The sequence below is a fragment of the Scleropages formosus genome, chromosome 13, assembly GCF_900964775.1.
Source record: "Scleropages formosus chromosome 13, fSclFor1.1, whole genome shotgun sequence".
Lineage (NCBI taxonomy): Eukaryota > Metazoa > Chordata > Actinopteri > Osteoglossiformes > Osteoglossidae > Scleropages > Scleropages formosus.
Genome location: NC_041818.1, coordinates 17,395,613 through 17,412,982, shown reverse-complemented (window position 1 = coordinate 17,412,982; position 17,370 = coordinate 17,395,613). Strand labels below are relative to the sequence as shown.

The 17,370-nt window shown below is 43.2% G+C and overlaps 1 protein-coding gene across 2 annotated transcripts in view; it reads right to left on the bottom strand.

Annotated features, from left to right (window-relative positions):
- The window catches only part of LOC108936847 (serine/threonine-protein phosphatase 2A 55 kDa regulatory subunit B beta isoform), a 69,217-nt gene continuing 51,847 nt past the window's right edge, over positions 1 to 17,370 (bottom strand). For both annotated transcript variants that reach the window (XM_018756471.2, XM_018756472.2), the window contains 8 exons: positions 11,996 to 12,093; positions 11,104 to 11,269; positions 10,287 to 10,399; positions 5,536 to 5,713; positions 4,713 to 4,877; positions 3,326 to 3,495; positions 2,714 to 2,805; positions 1 to 2,572 (listed from right to left, as the gene is read on the bottom strand). In XM_018756471.2, the coding sequence (XP_018611987.1) occupies positions 2,293 to 2,572; positions 2,714 to 2,805; positions 3,326 to 3,495; positions 4,713 to 4,877; positions 5,536 to 5,713; positions 10,287 to 10,399; positions 11,104 to 11,269; positions 11,996 to 12,093 (1,262 nt within the window). In that variant the 3' untranslated portion in view covers positions 1 to 2,292. The remainder of the gene's footprint in view (positions 2,573 to 2,713; positions 2,806 to 3,325; positions 3,496 to 4,712; positions 4,878 to 5,535; positions 5,714 to 10,286; positions 10,400 to 11,103; positions 11,270 to 11,995; positions 12,094 to 17,370) is intronic.

Sequence of the window (17,370 nt, the reverse complement as noted above, 5' to 3'; positions counted from 1 at the left end):
TTTAAATACATTTAAATACATTCTGAGCTATAAAACTTTTGTTTCATTAAGAAGTTTACAACTTAAATAGGTCAGAAGACATTACTTATTAAAGGAATTGTACCTAAAATTCCCTGATATCATAGAACCTTTGTCACTGGTTAGGCTACATCATGATACCACCTTGTTTCTTGCCCCAGTTTTCATCTGTATACCCAGAGTCCCCAGAGGGCATTTTCTGGTGCAGCTATGTGTGTGCCCATTTTAGAAGAGCTAGCCCATGTATGTAACCAAATCCAGCACCATATGATTTCCACCTTCGCTAATCCTTATGGTAGCAAATGAACATGAAGTTAAGACCGGGACTTTGGTTTGGGAAAGATGTACCAGGAGCCGATTTTATTATTGTTTTTGCAAGGGGATGTAGCAGCTCCCTAGACCCACATACAGCACACCTTTCCAACCCCAACCCCAACCCCTAAAATAGGAGAATGAGGCAGTGGGGCAAGAGGAAATAGAGGCACATCCCAAGTGGAATAAGAACTAGCATTCCTGTATCAGATGCCCCAGCTCATGCTCCAGAAATGTTTGGAGGCCAGTTTCCAGCAATCCCATGGAACAAGCATGTGGGTAAGGAGTCTTGGAAAAGCTCAACATTACAGGTAGCAGTATACAACAAAGCCCAGCTCACCTGATTTGGTCAGCAGAGACTATCAAATTAAAGCAAACTTGAACAGTGGCCAAGAGTGAGGGGAAAACATAAACAATATCGATAACACAAGTGATGGAAGGAATGGGGCAGGATGGAGACCTAATTAATTTCCACTTGGTTCTTTTAATATGAAAACCTCATGAAGTTTCTAAATAGCTTCTCTGAATATTAATCATTTTGAAAATCTTGAGGCATTTGTGCACAAGTGTTCTTGTAGAACAAGTCTGCTTTGAAGTGTTTTTAAAAAGGGACCAAACATATTATTTTAAGTGGCTGTACCAGAACTGTGTTAGACACATGGTATGCATGTAACAGAGTGCCAAGATCATTTGCTTTCCAATTGTAAAAAGACTTTTTCCTCATTTATGACTTTAAAAACGCTCACTCTCATTCATTGCAGTTAATAAAAAAAAAAAAAAAATTAGTCGATCCACATTTTCATTTCACACATTTCAGCATTTTCAGACCATCCGCAGCATCACCGTGGGGCAAATCCTGAACTATTCTCCCGCTGAACCATCAACACCAATCCCTGCCCCTCCAACAATCACAAACCCACCCTTATCCCTTCAAGTTCATACTGTTCATTAGCAAATTTGCTTGTAGCCTCAGTCCCAGCAAGGTCCACAACAGGATGAAGATTTATCAAGACTCTTCATTACCATCTTGTGATTTGAATACCAGAACAAGGCACCACAGCTTCATAATTCCAACACTGAAAGGAAAAATGGAAGGAAACTGAAACAAGGTTTCATTGACTAATGCCTGGCCATTGACAGTCAATCCAGTTTGAGAGCGCTGACGGGTAAGCAAGGAAACGTGCAGCGTAATTGTTCAGGGAAGGGCACAGTCAAAAGCATCACAAAATATTTTGTTTGTCTTTAGTTTTTCAGTTGCTCATAAGTTTAAGAGGCAACCACAGTATCCCTCTCATATTTGACAAGAGACAAAGTCCTGGTGATGGGTGGGCTCCTTTTCTAACATGAGGAATGGTGGTGGCAATGTAGCAACACAGAGAGACCATAGGGTGTGATGAAGTTCCACCATTCAGGTTAGAACAGCATTACTTTCTTTTCACCAAGCATATGATCAAAATCAATATCAACACCTCCATCACTGGCGTCTTCTGTGTTAGTTTTTATTCTTTGTCTTTATGAGGAAATCAAATTGAGAGACTGCTACATTTGTTAAAATGATCTTTCCCCATGACAACCAGTCACCTAGTGCATGGGCACCAATTGCACCTTTGTTAATTAACAAGTGAATGAAATAATTGGATGGCAACCCAAAGTGTTGCGAAGAGAAAGGCAGGAGCAATGCAGGACATTCCTTGTTCATACCAGTCTCGCAGTGCCACCACCTAGCACATTCATGTGAGTACACAAAATTTTTCCTTGGCTTTTCTCTTTCACTGCTTATTTTTTTGTTGTGCAGTATGATCTTTTCTGCAGGAACAACCCTCGAACATTTCTCTCAGCATTGCTGTGCACAAGCCAGCAGAGCTACAGCAACCAACTTGAAGAGACATTTTTAGAGGTGAAGAAAGAAAAGGTGTCTGTAGCTGGTGTCCTTCACGCTGCCAGGGAGTTTAGTGGCGATTACTAGTTAACTTTGTCCTGGAATATGTAGAGGTTGTTAGTCGCCGCCACAGCAATGATATTCTCAGAGGGATGCCAAGCGGTATGCAGAATCTTCTTGCTGAAGTCCAGGCTGTCCACACTGATTTCATCCTTGCGCCGTTTGCCACCCAAGCACACTTTTCGTGGCTTCAGAATTGCTCGTGGCTTGCTGTTCTCCCGTGAGGCCTCCAGCGTCACGTCCCGCTTCGTATTCCGGTCGAACATTCGGAAGAAGTTGTTGTAGGAGCCGGTCATGATCACGCTGGACAGGAAAGATGGCCGTAAAAAATATGTGAAACAGTCAAATGATGTGAACAGGTAATTCTTACCAACAATTAACAGCAGCTGCAGTTAAATCACATGAGAACAACTTATTTGTAATAGCTCAGTTGTCAATACTCACCTGTCGGACCCATTCCAAACACATTCAAATTTGTCAAAGATGCAGTCGTTTTCATACAGTGAGCACAGCTTACTTCTCAGGTAGTCATGTACCTGTGGAAGGAGATATTGAGGAGGAAAAGAATATACAGATATACAGAGAAAAATGCCCCAAATGAAGGCTAAGGAGAACATTTCCTTGGCGAATGTGTCATCGTTTGCTGTGCGGACACCTCCGTTTCCTTTGTGTGGGTGGGATTTTTGGCACCACGCTTGGTTTTGCTCAACCTGTCGATACATCAGTGCAAATCAGAGTCCTAATGGGTAAGGGAGATGCCATTGATCACTCAAACCTTGCCACTTATTCCTGCTAATAACTATGTCTTGTGGCAGACTACTGGCACCTGGCTGGGATAATGATGATGCATTTCCTATGTATCTGACCTCATGTGACCTTCTTTATGCACTGTCCAGACCACACACCTGGGGCTCTTCATAACAGGTGATCCCACTTGCTAGGTGGCCGTCACTGAGTCAGACTTCAGTTTTCAAACGTGACTCTATGCTATTAGACATTTTTAAAACGTGGTGTGTCGTTGTGGAATTAGAGGAAATGAATGTAATAAGTACATACCTGATAGGTCTCCAGAGGTTTGCTCTCCATGTTGAGGTCCCACACTTTCACAGTGAGGTAGTCCCGGGTCATCAGGTACCGCCCGTTGTGACTGAACTTGACGTCTGAGATGGAGGAGATGATCTCGGAGAAAAACGAGCGATTGCTGGGATCCTCAGGCTCTTCGAAGACTGTTGGATTTCGGATGTATACGATTGGGTGAAATTCTTTCAGCAATGCTAGTTGACTATTACAGACTCGGTGTGATGTGCAGCAAAAGTGACTAAATGTACCTCCAGATTTTTAGACCTTCCTCATGTACGACAACTGAGAATGAAGTAAACTCTCAGTGGGTTGTTCTTTCACAGTAGGGAATGAGGGGAAAGGGCAGTAACAGCTTGTTTGCTATTAGAGATTACAGCCTTATTCTTCCATGGGGAATGAACTGGACAAACAAAAAAGATGAACTACAATATTCTGAGCAACTGGGCATTTGAACTCATAGGCATCTCTCAGCAGGGTGGCGTCAGAAAGCCCACCCGCCTGCTATTGGCCCTACAGCTCTGTACTGCCTCCTTCTTGGGTCCCAGTGCAAAGGGTGTAATTAGGCTGTAGGAGAGCCTCAGCGGTCTCCCATCTTGCCGCTGTGGGACCCTATGTTGGAGGAAGCCTGCTTTGATATATTCCATGCCAGAATGAAGATTGATTCCAGAATCTGAAAATCCTCCCCACTAAGATTTTTTTTTTTTTCCCCTCGTGGTGTTGACAGTAAAAAAAAAAAAAAAAATACAACATGCAGTATGATGTGAACAGCAGGACTCCATGTCCTCAGGACAGCTGAAGGAACGGCTAGCTGGCGACTCCAATATGTTTGAATTATTGAATTTCATTTGCATGACATGTCCACATGAGACATGGCTGCATCCCAAGGCTTTTATTGTGCCTTTCTGTGATGCTCCTTACAGTAAGTTGTGGCAAAAAAAGCATACCGTCTTCAAGTGAAAAGCAAATGTAAATTCACAGTAAATGGTGTACAGGAACAAAACTGAAAAAAATTACCAAGCAAGACTTACATGTCTATAAATCAAGAAGTGTTCATACATAAACATGTTACTGGACTAATTAATCAACTTAATAAAGTAAATGTTGGTATTTTCAATCTGGTAACAGTTAGCGGCAATTATAACATTCATGGTTGCAGATGTTGCCAACAAAAACTGCTACTCAAAGGACTGCCCTACCTGTTGTAATTTATATTGGCCCAGAAAATAATTTAATTTTCACAAAACAGACAGAGTTATTAGCCATTCTGGAGACTGTGTGACTCAGAATTGGACCAGATGACCTGAGCATGTGTTTGATAAAGAAGGAGAAAGATAGGTGAAGTTTCACAATGACTGGCACTTACATTTTGAGTGGTTATCGCAGAGTGCTGAGGCCCGCATGTCACACAGCCGAATAGAGCCCTTGCTGCTGCTGTACACAAAAGTGTTGCACTGGTTGGGGTGGAACTCGGCGGCTGTGATCACCTCAGTCAACTCCTCCATGTTGGCTGGCTTGATGTCAACAATGTCTAGAAGTGCAGGAGCTCAGGAAAAAATATTTAATTATGAGTGTCTTAAGCAAATTAAGACCCGAGTCCAGACAAGAGCAGGCAATAAAATTCAGGTGGAGCATGTTAAAATGCTACATCTTTAATGGAAACTCAGAAATAAAATGCCAGCATTTATACAGTATATGGATGTAAGAAGTAAAGTCATGTTCTTGACAACATAAGAAGTCAATCTCCATTTGACTGAAAGATTGAAACGTTTAGGTAAATTAGATGTTCAATATGTGCCCACAGCACTTACTGCTCAATGACCCTTTGAGCTATTGATAAATATCTCACATTTGAGCCACTGAAGCCTTAAAAACGAAAATCAATTGTGATCAATGGAAACGTGCATCTCTTTAAAAGGTTTCCAATAAACCTGTAAGCGCACAGTCCAGAAGAACAATGAGTCCATAGGCCTCGTAAGTCTAACCAGCCTTTTGTGTTAGTGTGCCACACGTGACAGTTCAAATTACTGAACGTAAGAGGAAAATTGCACTTTAATACTAAATGCATTTTAATACCTAGTACCTCATTAACTCTTATCAGACCACAATGATTTCATTGTCATTGCTGAAAGTGCAGTTATGATTATTAACAATAATGATGCCAGCAATAGAGCTTCCTGGAAGGATACTGAAGCTCTTATTGGTGATTTCCAGGTTCCAGAGATTTATTCTTAAGTCATCTGTGGACATGAAGGTCTCGTAGTCGCTGTTGACTGAGATGGAGTTGATGTGATATGTGTGGGCATTGGAGTAGACCCGCCGGGCTGTAGCCTCTACCATGAGGTCCATGGGCCGCAGCACTGGAACCTGAGAGAAAAGCAAAGAGAGTGAAGGTTTACTTAATCAGCATGTTGTTCCAAAGAGCTGGAGTGCAGGTGTGTGAGGGTAGTCTGGATAGATTTAGAGGCAGTCGGAACCTAATGGGCAGGTTTTTTTTTAAATTTTTTTGTCCTCAGCAGGACTAAATTTTGAGATTTTGACAAGTGTGAGTCACTGTGATTCTGCACCGATAAGGGGAGGAATTTATAAAGAGACCGAGCCTCTTGCTGTGCTCAGTCTGCATTTTGCTTTAATGGCAGAACATTTGCCAAATGATCCTCCAGCTGTGGAGAAAATGACATCTCCTCCTGACAACCAGGACCACCCTCCTGCTATCACTACAGTTATTGTAAGTAGTACTGTTGTCATTTAGCACATGGGAATGTTTATATGGGCTCATGAGGTACATTTGATTTAACTTTGATTTTGGGGGAATTGATTTTGGAGGGAATTTAATACAGCTTTGATTTAAAGGGAACTGGGATGCCATTGCCTTGAAAATAAGTAATTGGATTTTCAGGCGAGATGGAACGCGTAGATGATTATCTCTTCAGATAACAGCAATGACAATTTGCTGTGTGGTGTCGATCCAGTCCTTTGCAGTGCCTCTGTCTTTCATGTCAGACTTAGGGAAATAACCTGAATTTTCAAATTAACAGCTTTTCTTTTACATAACACCTGTCCTTGCACGTCTATTTATTTTATCTGCAAAACCGTGGCCACTGTGACAGACATGCCAATCCCAGGCACAATGCAGCGATTGTGTCAGACAAAGGGTGGTTGCGCTGAATGGAAATTGCCTGCGGCAGCAGCTCGGCCCTGCCAGGCGATGATAACTTTCTCTAGTGAGCCGAGCAAAAGGCTCCCCTGCTGCGTGGAAGTGTTTTAACCCCAGCCTCCTTGATGTCTTCCTCACAGCAGACGAAGCCGGGACAAATCAGGGTGAGGAAGCAGAGCAGCGGGCAAATTGAGCGCGCCAGTTGGCCACCCGTTTTGTTTTGACGAGGCAAAGAACCGGAGCCCTTAACCCACGGATTCCATGGCTCTTGTCTTGGTCATCAAAGCCTGTGTTCTAGGTCATCGTCAACACACTGCATTTAGGTAGAGACAACAGTGCTGAGCATGTGCCGAGTCATTCTTTAAACTTTAAATTGTTCGTTGCAGAGACGGTGTGCTCTGCAAAAAGATTTCTTTTCATGCATCATTCACTTCTTAACGGTGATGTATGACAGCACAAAGCTTAATGTTAATTTCACAGGAACAAAATACTCAGTCTTTACATTTAAGAAAGCAAATTAAAATTAAAGTTCCTGTCAAATAGTCCTTCACAGAACATAAACTCTTATAAATAAATAATTTTTGCTAGAATTTAGCCAGAAGCACTTTAAATGAGAAATTATAATAATTAAAACACTTTTGGATTATTCACAGAAAACTGTCATTGTATAAAATGTGTGAATAACTACTCAATTCATAATTTATAAAATTGATTTAAACTTTCACAAAAACATCCCTCAAAATGTAATATAATACAGTAAGGCAATGATTTTGTACATGTCATTAGTATTTAATCAAAAATGCAATGATTAAAATTTCATACATAGTTGCAGTGTGATCCATTAGCATTCAGTATGCACAATGGAGGGAATAGTCTCAGTGCCAGAAGAGCACATTACCATGAATAGCTGGAATGGTCTCTCTGGCAAATCGGTCCACTCGTTACCCCTGCGAAGCACTAAAGCAGCACTATCTCGCTCCTCAGCAGCTGAAATGCTGTGTGTTTTACACACTGGCTGATATATGTCTGAAGCATCAACTGAACAAATGGCTTCATTCAAAAGAAAAGTGCGGAGCTAAAACAAATAGCAGCGCATCACACGCTCCTCGAGTGTGACAGTTACCTGTACTTCACACGCTTTCCTGTGCTATTGATTATGGGGTTAATGACCTGTCTGCATCAACTGGCACCCTGCTCAGCAACCCATTACCTGGGAAAGAATACGTATCAGTCATCGCCACTTAGAAAAAGCAGGGCAAGGATATGAATCTGCACTTTTGTCTTACAATTTTGTGTACACCGATTTATTAATACCCATATTTCCTCTTTGACATTAGTGTGAAAGCATTTTTTCATCAGAACAGGTCTGAAAATGCTGGTTAAGAGGTAAGCCTTGAAAAAGCTGGTCAGTTCCTACAAAAAGCAGGTACATCCCTGTGGCAGGTAGGGGTCGGGGGTTATGCTGCTCATGCTCACTAATCGTGCTTGTCACATCCTGAACTGTGTTGCAGTGACTCTGCTACAGGAGTTGTCTTTAAACAGGATATCTGTTCCTCGTTTCCAAATGAACAGAAGCATCGGCTGAGTTTGCCCAGCTCTGGGCCTAATGAAGACCAGCTGAACGGATGCAGCAGGCTGAAATGCCAAATTTAAGGATTCATAATGGGGATTTAGCTGCGAGACAACAAGTGGTGGCATTATAGGCAAACCATTGTGTCAATGGGCATCAGGGGATGCGAGCATTGTCCGGGAGTTATGCCGTTATGTACAGTTTGTGTATAATTAAGATAGAAACAGCGCTGTGTTGCTTCAGTAAAAACTGAGCTGTGCAAATGAACAAATGATAATTAATATGATCTTGCCTGGACAAGCCTTTACACAGCCACTGCTCCTGTATTGTACGTAAATGTTTGTGTCAAGAAAATTGTAGGAAGGTGATCAGGAATCGTCTGAGTTTTATGCAGCTACTCGTGTGGTGAACATTGGTGCGTATGGTAGAAAGAAATTAACTTTACCTAAGAATCACATGTCTGCAACTATGTCTCTCTCTCTCCTAATGTAATGCACAAATTGTATTTTCTGAGATGTATGTCACTTTGGAGAAAAGCATCTGCTAAATGAATAAGAAATATTAGAATATCTCTATACAGTATATGGTTTATTTCTATTATGGACAACTCATGATGTAATTTTAATCCAAAAGCAACTGAGGTAGATTAGTACAACTATAATTGCTTCCTTTATATAATAGGAAGTAAACATGCAGCACTTCGATGTAGCTGTTTCTGGCTTTATTTTGAGAAAAGTTTGAATGTCTACAGGCGAGCATCCTGCTGTATGCGCCATCTCAGCCTGCAAGACAGGAACAAATTTTTGTATGGAATCCGGAGCTCCTTAAAAACCACATTTCTATCTGAGCAGTGAGGGAGATGATGTGACCCTGGCAGCTCATTTAGACCTACCTCACATCTCGGAATTCCATCTCTGCACCAAGTAATTTCAATTGATTTTTAAACCATGTGTTATGTTAGGGTCAATTTGGACACAGTGTGAAAAATTGCATGTGCATGAAAAGGAAAAAAAGATGCAGGGTTGCTGCTGTTGAGGTCGATGTATTGACTGTTGTGGTCTGCTCTCACTTGAATGAATTGAATCTTTACAGATAGAAAAGGATATTTATTATAAGAAAAAAGTTATATTGTGTGGGCATAATCACTTTGGTTTTCCTTGTAAGCAAAACTAAGGTAACAGCCATATTTAACTTTCTAACAAGTATGATTTCAGAAGATTCCAGCTACTTACTCTTTTTTTAAAAATACAGTTCTTGCAAATGGGACAAACAGGATAAATTATGGCAATTTTTTTTTTCCTTTCTGCTGGTTAATTACTAATAGGAAGGTCACTATGTAACTGGAAAAACTTTGCTAGTCTCCACACAGATGCTCTTCTCAGTTGTTTACAGAACCCAGATCCATTCTATAATGTCTTTGTGCACCTGAGACTACACCTGTTCCACAGAAGGGAGACAACCTGCAGTCAAATTGAGGCAAAAACATGGAAATTGACCCAATGCACAGCATCTCCTGAAAGCTAGAAGAATGACAGAATGTGGAAGACCACACCATGCTGAAGTATGAGAAAGGTTACTGGAGACCCAGGCTAAGGAGTGATCTGTTGGCAGTATCTACTAGACTGACCCTTGGCATCCTTCAGGCCTGTGGCAGATGGAGCAACCCACAGATAAAGCCGTTTTTGCGAGCCCCTGCTATCTAAAACCACCGCCTCCCTGCAGGCCTCTTCAGCTTGGAGACCCCCTTCCCCTTGGCTTTTATTGGGAGCTATATCAGTGCATTGGCTTTAATCTCTCAGCTTCTCTGGGGGTTTGAAGGATAAACCCTCAATTATAAGAGCTTATGGGCACTCGTGCTTGCTCTAGATCCTCCTAGCTCCAGGGCATGTGCAATGCTTCCCCTGCTGTTCCACTGACCAAGCAACCCACTGGGTCAAAAGAGGTGGCAAACTAACCAGCACATTTTGAAAAGAGAAACTCAAAGAGCATTCTCTGCTCAACTCTGCTGAAACACCTATACTGTTTGTCTTACAGTAACCCATTTTCACTTGACAATGACCCATTTGCAACCTAGAGTTCATTTTTTAACAAACCATTGATTTAGGTCAAATGATTTATTCCTCCCCTTTCAGTGGAGACTTCTCACCTCAGGGCCCCATCAGAGCCCCATCATTTCCAGGACAGAGATACTGAAGCCAAGATGCTCAACTTACCCGTAGCGTTGTAATGGTGGCCGGGTCTCGAATCCTGCCATCCTCGTCCTTGAGGTTGTAGCCCTCTGGTCTTTTGTCTCTTTCACTGATTTTCCAGAGCTTCACAGTTTTGTCTGCAGGGAGGGCACAATGCAGAGCAAAGTCACTTAGTTCACTGTGACCTATATCTGGCCAACTATTTGAAATAGACTGATAGAAAGATTATATAAGTCACAGACACCTAAAGAAAGATCAATAATTGTTCCTAACCCCAAAAGCTTTTTACATCTACTTTATTATTTGTCGCAGTGTGTGCTCTGGCATTTACAATAATAAATCTAGCCTATGCTTTTCTCCAAAGAAATTTCAGTGTTAAACTACCTCCATTAGCCATTCATGCAGCTGGGTAGTTTTTACTAGAGCAATTTAGGGTAAGTACCTTGCTCAAGGGTACTACAGCTGGAGGTGGAAATCAAACCTGTGGGTCCAAAGGCAGCAGCTCAAACCACTAAACTACCAGCTGTCCCAGATACACAATAATCTGACTCTATCTTGTGACTAAAAAGAAGAAATATTGTACAAGACAAAATACTATTACTGCAGTTTTCCTGGATCAATAAGGCTATGATCAGTATAGAAGTGTGTAACACGGCAGGTCACATCATACACAAAGCTGTCACTTAAATCAATGACTGCATCATTTCATTAGACACAATGATTGCATTGCTAGATTTATCAGAAAGAAAGGTACGTCATCTGGCTCATACTGTATCTACATAATCATGCTCCTTGGTCTCTCAGATTGATGTGCAGAACAGAGCAGCCTTGCTTGCCATACCATTGGTGGAGAGCAAGAAGTATGCAGCATTGTGCTGCGGCAGCCAGCGGATCTTGTTGATCTTCTCCTCGATCTCGAGGCTCTTCAGGTAGTCAAACTCTGGTTCATGGCTCTGAAAAGTGCTGTAAACGTTGTACTCCCCTCTTCTCTGTGGCTGATTCTTACTCTGCAAAATTCAGTAATGGACTTCTGGAATTATAGGCGGCCTCTTACATTCACAGAGAAATGAATAATGAGTAGAACGTCACTGGTCAGTCTGAAGTATCAATGGCCCATGATTTGGTCACTAACGTAACATACAGTCATACCAATCATTTCCAACTTCTTGCTGCTTTAAATAAATCAAACCATGCAAGTTGAAGTTACCCGTTGCAAAAAGATGACGCTGTGAGGGTAAACATTTCAATCATGAATTGACGTTTGAAAATGGGACTGCCCTTCTGTAAGCACCTGCATCGATCTGATAAAGGAGGGATAAATATAACAAAGGAAGAGATGAAGGCAGCTGGGAAATGGGCCTTTCCTCTCTGCGGGGCGGTTCTGGGGTGCTGTGAGGAGGTGGGAGCCTGTGTGAGGCCTGTCCGTCTGTGCCTGCATTATCAGGCGTCACGGTGCCTCTTCAAAGCAGGTGGGAGGGAAAACAAGAAAAGACAGCAGAACCTGCCTCGCTGGCTGTGGCGCAGCCACACAAAAACTGAGATATCCTGCTAATTTCCTTTCATATCATTGTCAAAGTAATTCCTGAAAGGGATATGCGCAAGTATGTGGGTTCTGTCAAGTTCTGCTTCTTTTTACTGCAACCCTAGTTGTGAACTCTGCCGGTACACACATTTCATCCACTCGGGCACTGACTATAGGGGAATGGGCAGACAGCTGGGGTACATATGCTCACCTCCTGCTCCCTCTGAAACACCACCACGCGACCACCCTTGTCCCCTGTGGCCAGGAGCTCCCCTGTGGCGTTGAACTCAACAGTGGAGATGATGTCAGCTGGAAAGGAAATGGACAGTGAGACATGTGTAAGCCAGTTGCAAGAAGACATCGATGGGTTCATTGTATGTTGGCACTGTATCTCCACTGTGCAGAACAACAGGGGCCGAGATAGTAAATCTATATGATATTTTAGACTTTGGTTCCAAGATGCCATAGCTGCCTAGTGCAAGGGATACTGGAGCGGAAGAAAGACGGCAAGACAGGAGACAGAATGCCCTAATGAAAAGGGGAGATCAGTGGAAGATCCAGAGCCTTTACCAGGAGTCTGAAATGAGCCCCTTTTATGTGACAGCCATTGAAGTGATTTTGATAGCATTTAAGAGCAGCTTTCGCACAACAGGAAAGCCCATCTGTCACGGGAACGCTGTCTGTGAATGTGTGAGATTGTGCTTGTCGTCATCTCATGTCTACTAAGCAGCCTCGCAAAGGCCAAGGAGGCGCCATCTCCCCTCTAGTGACGTTAGCCCCACACCCCCCCAGCGCTCGCCTTTCCCTGTCACCATCTCATTGATATGCAAATCCATCTGACAATTTTCTAGTCTTTTTTTATCCAGCAATTTGGATTGCATGGTACTGTAATTGCATGTCACAGTGAGCCCCAGGAAGGAGAGACAGAAGTGGGACCCAGGGAACCTGGCTTCCATCTCGAGGTGAAAGGTTCCAAACTGGAGCCTCACATCTCAGCCAAAACCCAGCATACTTCCATTTCACATTTAGTTTTGGAAACATGGACTGGTGACTGGTAATTTTTTTTTCGTCATATTTTTATTTAGGTGGACAAAACAAAACCAACATTTTATACATAGGATTTTTAAAAAAAATTTCAAAGTGTCATTCTTCTATAAATATTAAAATAACGTAATTATTACAAAAATATCTCCAACTTTTTCAGTTCATTGATACCAGTAGAAAAGAATAAACGGTAAGAAGTAAAGAGCCGTACAATAGCGGAAGTCCCACGATGCTAATGACCCAGATTTTTGAAGAACAGGTTGAAACTTGCTTGTTTCATTAATGTTGCCTTCGTACAGAGCAAAGACGCAGAGGTGTTACTAGACAGAGTTCAGAGGCAGGTGCCTGAGTCTGCTTGAATAATCTGCAGTATAAATATCACACCTTCATGCTCTGACAGCTTTTCTTCACAGCCTGGAAGGCAGGGCTCATCACACCAGAGACGCTGGCTCCAGAGAGATGGAAACACCCGGCTTCATCCTCGGCAATCATTCATTTAAACACTGAGGGATTCTTTTCCCAGAACAACCCCGCATTCACCCACCGCAAACGAGACGGCAGTGTTGCTCGCCAAGAAAAAGGCATTCTCGTAGAACGTGCACGTGCGCCTAACCTGTGGTGATGCTGCTTCGTTGTCTCTGTAGCACGGTCATGCATTTCTGGATCTTTTTAATACACGTGAAACGTTTTAAGTATTGAGGAACGATTCATCTGTTGAGGTCTCTAAACTACAGCAATGTTTATACATGTTGTAGCCTATAACAATGGAAGGAAAAAAGGGAGAGACAAAATAACGAGAAAAGGTTTAAGGACATTATGTGAAGAAAACGTGTATTTGGAGCTCAACGGAGATAGTTTGTTTTGAGCAGCAGGTGCACCGGTCCAGGTTTGTCAGCAGAGCTGCGGGAGCTTTTTCCAAAATGGATCTGTAGTTTTCTGCGGAAATGCGGCAGGAGGAGTGGATGCCGATCGATACCAGCCAACCTCTAAGGCACCTTCCCTTCTCTTCCTAACGCAGATGCATCTGTGAGGCAGCTTTGGGAGGCACTGCTGTTCGGAAGACATTGCAAAAACAAGGTCAAACACGCTTGGCGCCGATGCCTCCTTTTACCGCGGTTCATATCGCACTAGGCTCCTAGCAAATAACAGCAGTGCATTAGATACCGTTGCCACAGAGACGATAACCTCCAAGGTCTGCCTTCGACATTCGGCATGAGCCTACAGTCAGACATAGATGTGGGGGCTGTTTTAAATTTAACACCAAACCAGGCAAACAATACTGGAATAGCTCTCCTTTTTAGTCGGAAAGAGGAGTCTCTCAGAGGGGGAGGAATAAGAGGTAGGGAGTTTGGAGACTGTTGTGTGCACCCCCCACAGCTCTCCATGGGCTTAATATCGCTGCATGGAGAGTGTAAGAGGGAGAGTTTCCATGGAGACCCCTCCTTAGCAAGGAGTTACACACACACACACACACACACACACACACCACTTGCAACACTTATCACTCTTTGTACAGGAAGCACACTGCATGCCTTCTGGCTTTTTCTCCCTTTCCACAGGCAGCTGATCGCATTTTAGCACATATTCAGCAGCAGCCCAACAGTGTCGCCGACTATCAGACGCATGCTGTAATTAATTAGCCAAAGTATCTTCAAAGGAAAAAAAAAACTCAAACTCATGAATGTAAAACGCTGTTGTCTTCTCAATTTCTTATTTATACACTTTTTCAAAAGAAACTTCCAGTGATAGGTTTGTATGATAAACTGCTTAATGATTTTATTTTATTTATTCATTTATTTATTTATTTATTTACTGTTTCAATCCAGGGTAAGTGCTTTGCTTCAGGGTACAGCAGCAGGAGGTGGAATTTAAACCTGGGTCCTGGAATCAAGGTGATGACCCAAACCATCACGCTACCTGCTGGCCAACAAATTTTCCCCAAATTACTTTTCAGCAGCATTTCGCTGGATACGATTTAGTGAAACAGACCAATGAGATGATAATTTTGGTGTAAATCTAGGCGAGATTAGATGGAAACACCAGAAGCCCCTTTCGAGAGTGTAGAGCGCACACTTGTTTTCCTTTCTACTGGAAAGACGTCATTTTGTTTGTTCCTCTGCAGACAAGGACAGCCTGGCTTGGCACTAGACAAACAATGGTAACACTTGGCAAATGCTCTTTGTGCATCATGAAGTGGTCTTTTGTGCTTTGTTTTTTCACGGTGGTCCCAGCCACCCTCTCACAAGGCAGTTCCCTCAGCAATGTTCTCATAGCCCCTAAACTGGAGCTTGGAGAGCCGAGAGCCCAGTGCCCAGTCCAACACTGGTCAGTCCCATCCCAGAATGCTGGTCTTCAGAGACTCAGGACCCCCCGTGTCTGCAACACATTGCTCCGTTGCAGTTATTGTTGCACCAGCTGCCAGTGTCTCACGTGGCCCTCGTCTTCATCTCAAAAGAAGCTTCTTCATGGTAATGCTCCTGATGGAGAACCTCACAAACACCTCGCAGAACAGATGCACCATTTTGTGCAGCTACTATAAACAGGGCAAAAATATGTACATCTAAATCATATTCGCATTTTTTTACCAAAACAGAATTATACATTCTTTTTTTCCCGAAGCAAGAAACATGTTGACCTAATTAGGCCCCAAGAGTCTCCGTCTGCAGCTCTTTACTGTATTTGCCCCTGTTTTTTATCTGTAGTGTGGGAAAGGCTTTCACCTACAAAGTGGATTCACATGAAACACGAGACCATCCTTTGGGAGTTATATTTGTGAAGGAGGGATCACCATGAATTCCAACACTATATTGGGGCGACCATCACCCTTTTAATTTTTAACCCGCTGGTGAATCACTTCCAGTCACTCTTTTCCAATTCTACATTGTCATAAAATAAGATTGTGTATTTAGAACATGAACAGTGTCCACATTTCTCTTTTATAGGGGATTCGAGGGAATTTTACATGTACTCAGTAATTACTTTTATCTCATTAAAGGTGTAACTAGCCACACACACACTTGTCAGTGTGGCAAGCGAAACCATGAGTTCATTTTCTGGGGCCTCCTTTGAGAAACAAGTGACAGCCAGCAGTGTGTTCAGATCTGAGAGCGAATCCTGAAGAGCAGAGTCAGCTACTCCACATCCCCTAATTCGTCATTATCAAGTGAGTATTCCCTTCCCTGGCTCGGAGATTACTGAGAGCAGGAATGTGAAGGAATTGCCAGTCGCTCATGCGAATTCAGGTTAAACCGCTTAGCGAACCCAGCGATATTTCAGGATTCAAACTTGCTCTTATTATTAACACATTAAACTGCTATTGCGATGAAAGGCATTTTTTAATTAACGGGGCTGCTTTAATGAGGGTGTGCACCGCTGCTCCACTCCCTCACCCGCCCAGTGAGCCAGGATGAGGAGGTGCACATCCAGGTCACAGGCACTCATCCCTCGGTCAGCTCAGCTTGGGTCTTAATGCAGAGTAAAATGGAATAGCCTGCGAGAAATTAGCATCCCGTGCACAAAGGGAATCCCCTGCTTTTTTTAAGGGAGCTAATTTATCAGACCTTAGCAGAGACTGATACTAGCATGACCGGGAATCTAGGGAATTGCGACAAAACAAATAATGAACTGAAATATGCCCCCCCCCCCCCCGTAACATTTTGTGTAGGATTTGGATAGGGGGCGGTGGGGTGGGTGGCGAGTTCCACAGGGGAACGCCGTCTTTGTTCAGCTCGGATGCTTTGAGAAGGGATTAACTTGGCTACAGAGTGGTGTCTCTGAATGAGCTCGTTGAAAAAGAAAGACTTATATTTGGAGATGGATCTGGTGTCAGTGTACGGGGGCGCTTTGTTGCTTCTGCCAAATCTGCATCACCTGACGAAGCCTCGGTGGATAAGCCAGCCAAACGTAACCGTGAAAAGTCAATAAATCACAGAGGCAGCCGGGTTCGAAGTGGGCAGGGTCGGAGGTCAGCCGCGCTATATGAAAGTGTAGCGGTGTGATAACAAAAATCCATCTAGTGTAATAATGAAGAGGCGGGACACTCGCTCAGGGACAGCAGGACGACCTATCGCATACACCTGCCAAGAGTGCACAGGCTGATATTAAACATGTATGAGTCCCCTGTACAGTGATCCGTCTACTTTCTACTATCTGTCGCAGAGGAAATTTGCCATCTTGAGGCATCTGCGGGTGTGATACGTGTGAAACGAAATCTCGGATCCGAGCGAACACGGATATCTGTTGAGCCGGAAGACACTAGAATTAGGGTGAGGAGGGCAAGTGTTGACAAACGGAAAAGGCAAAAGCCACGCAGACCCGTGGTATTACTGTCATGTTGCAGTTTTCAGAGCCACCTACTTTAAAGGAATCGATTAAAAACAACCAGAAGAAAACGGAGCGAAGTTCAGTCCAGGACACAGATGAGCAAGGGAAAGAGGTGAAGTGTAGTGCAGCATGGAGGTCAGGAGGCATATGCACTCCGGCCGAATGAGCCACATGGTCTAAGTCCAATTCAGAGTCACAAGACAGGTTGTGTAACGCAGG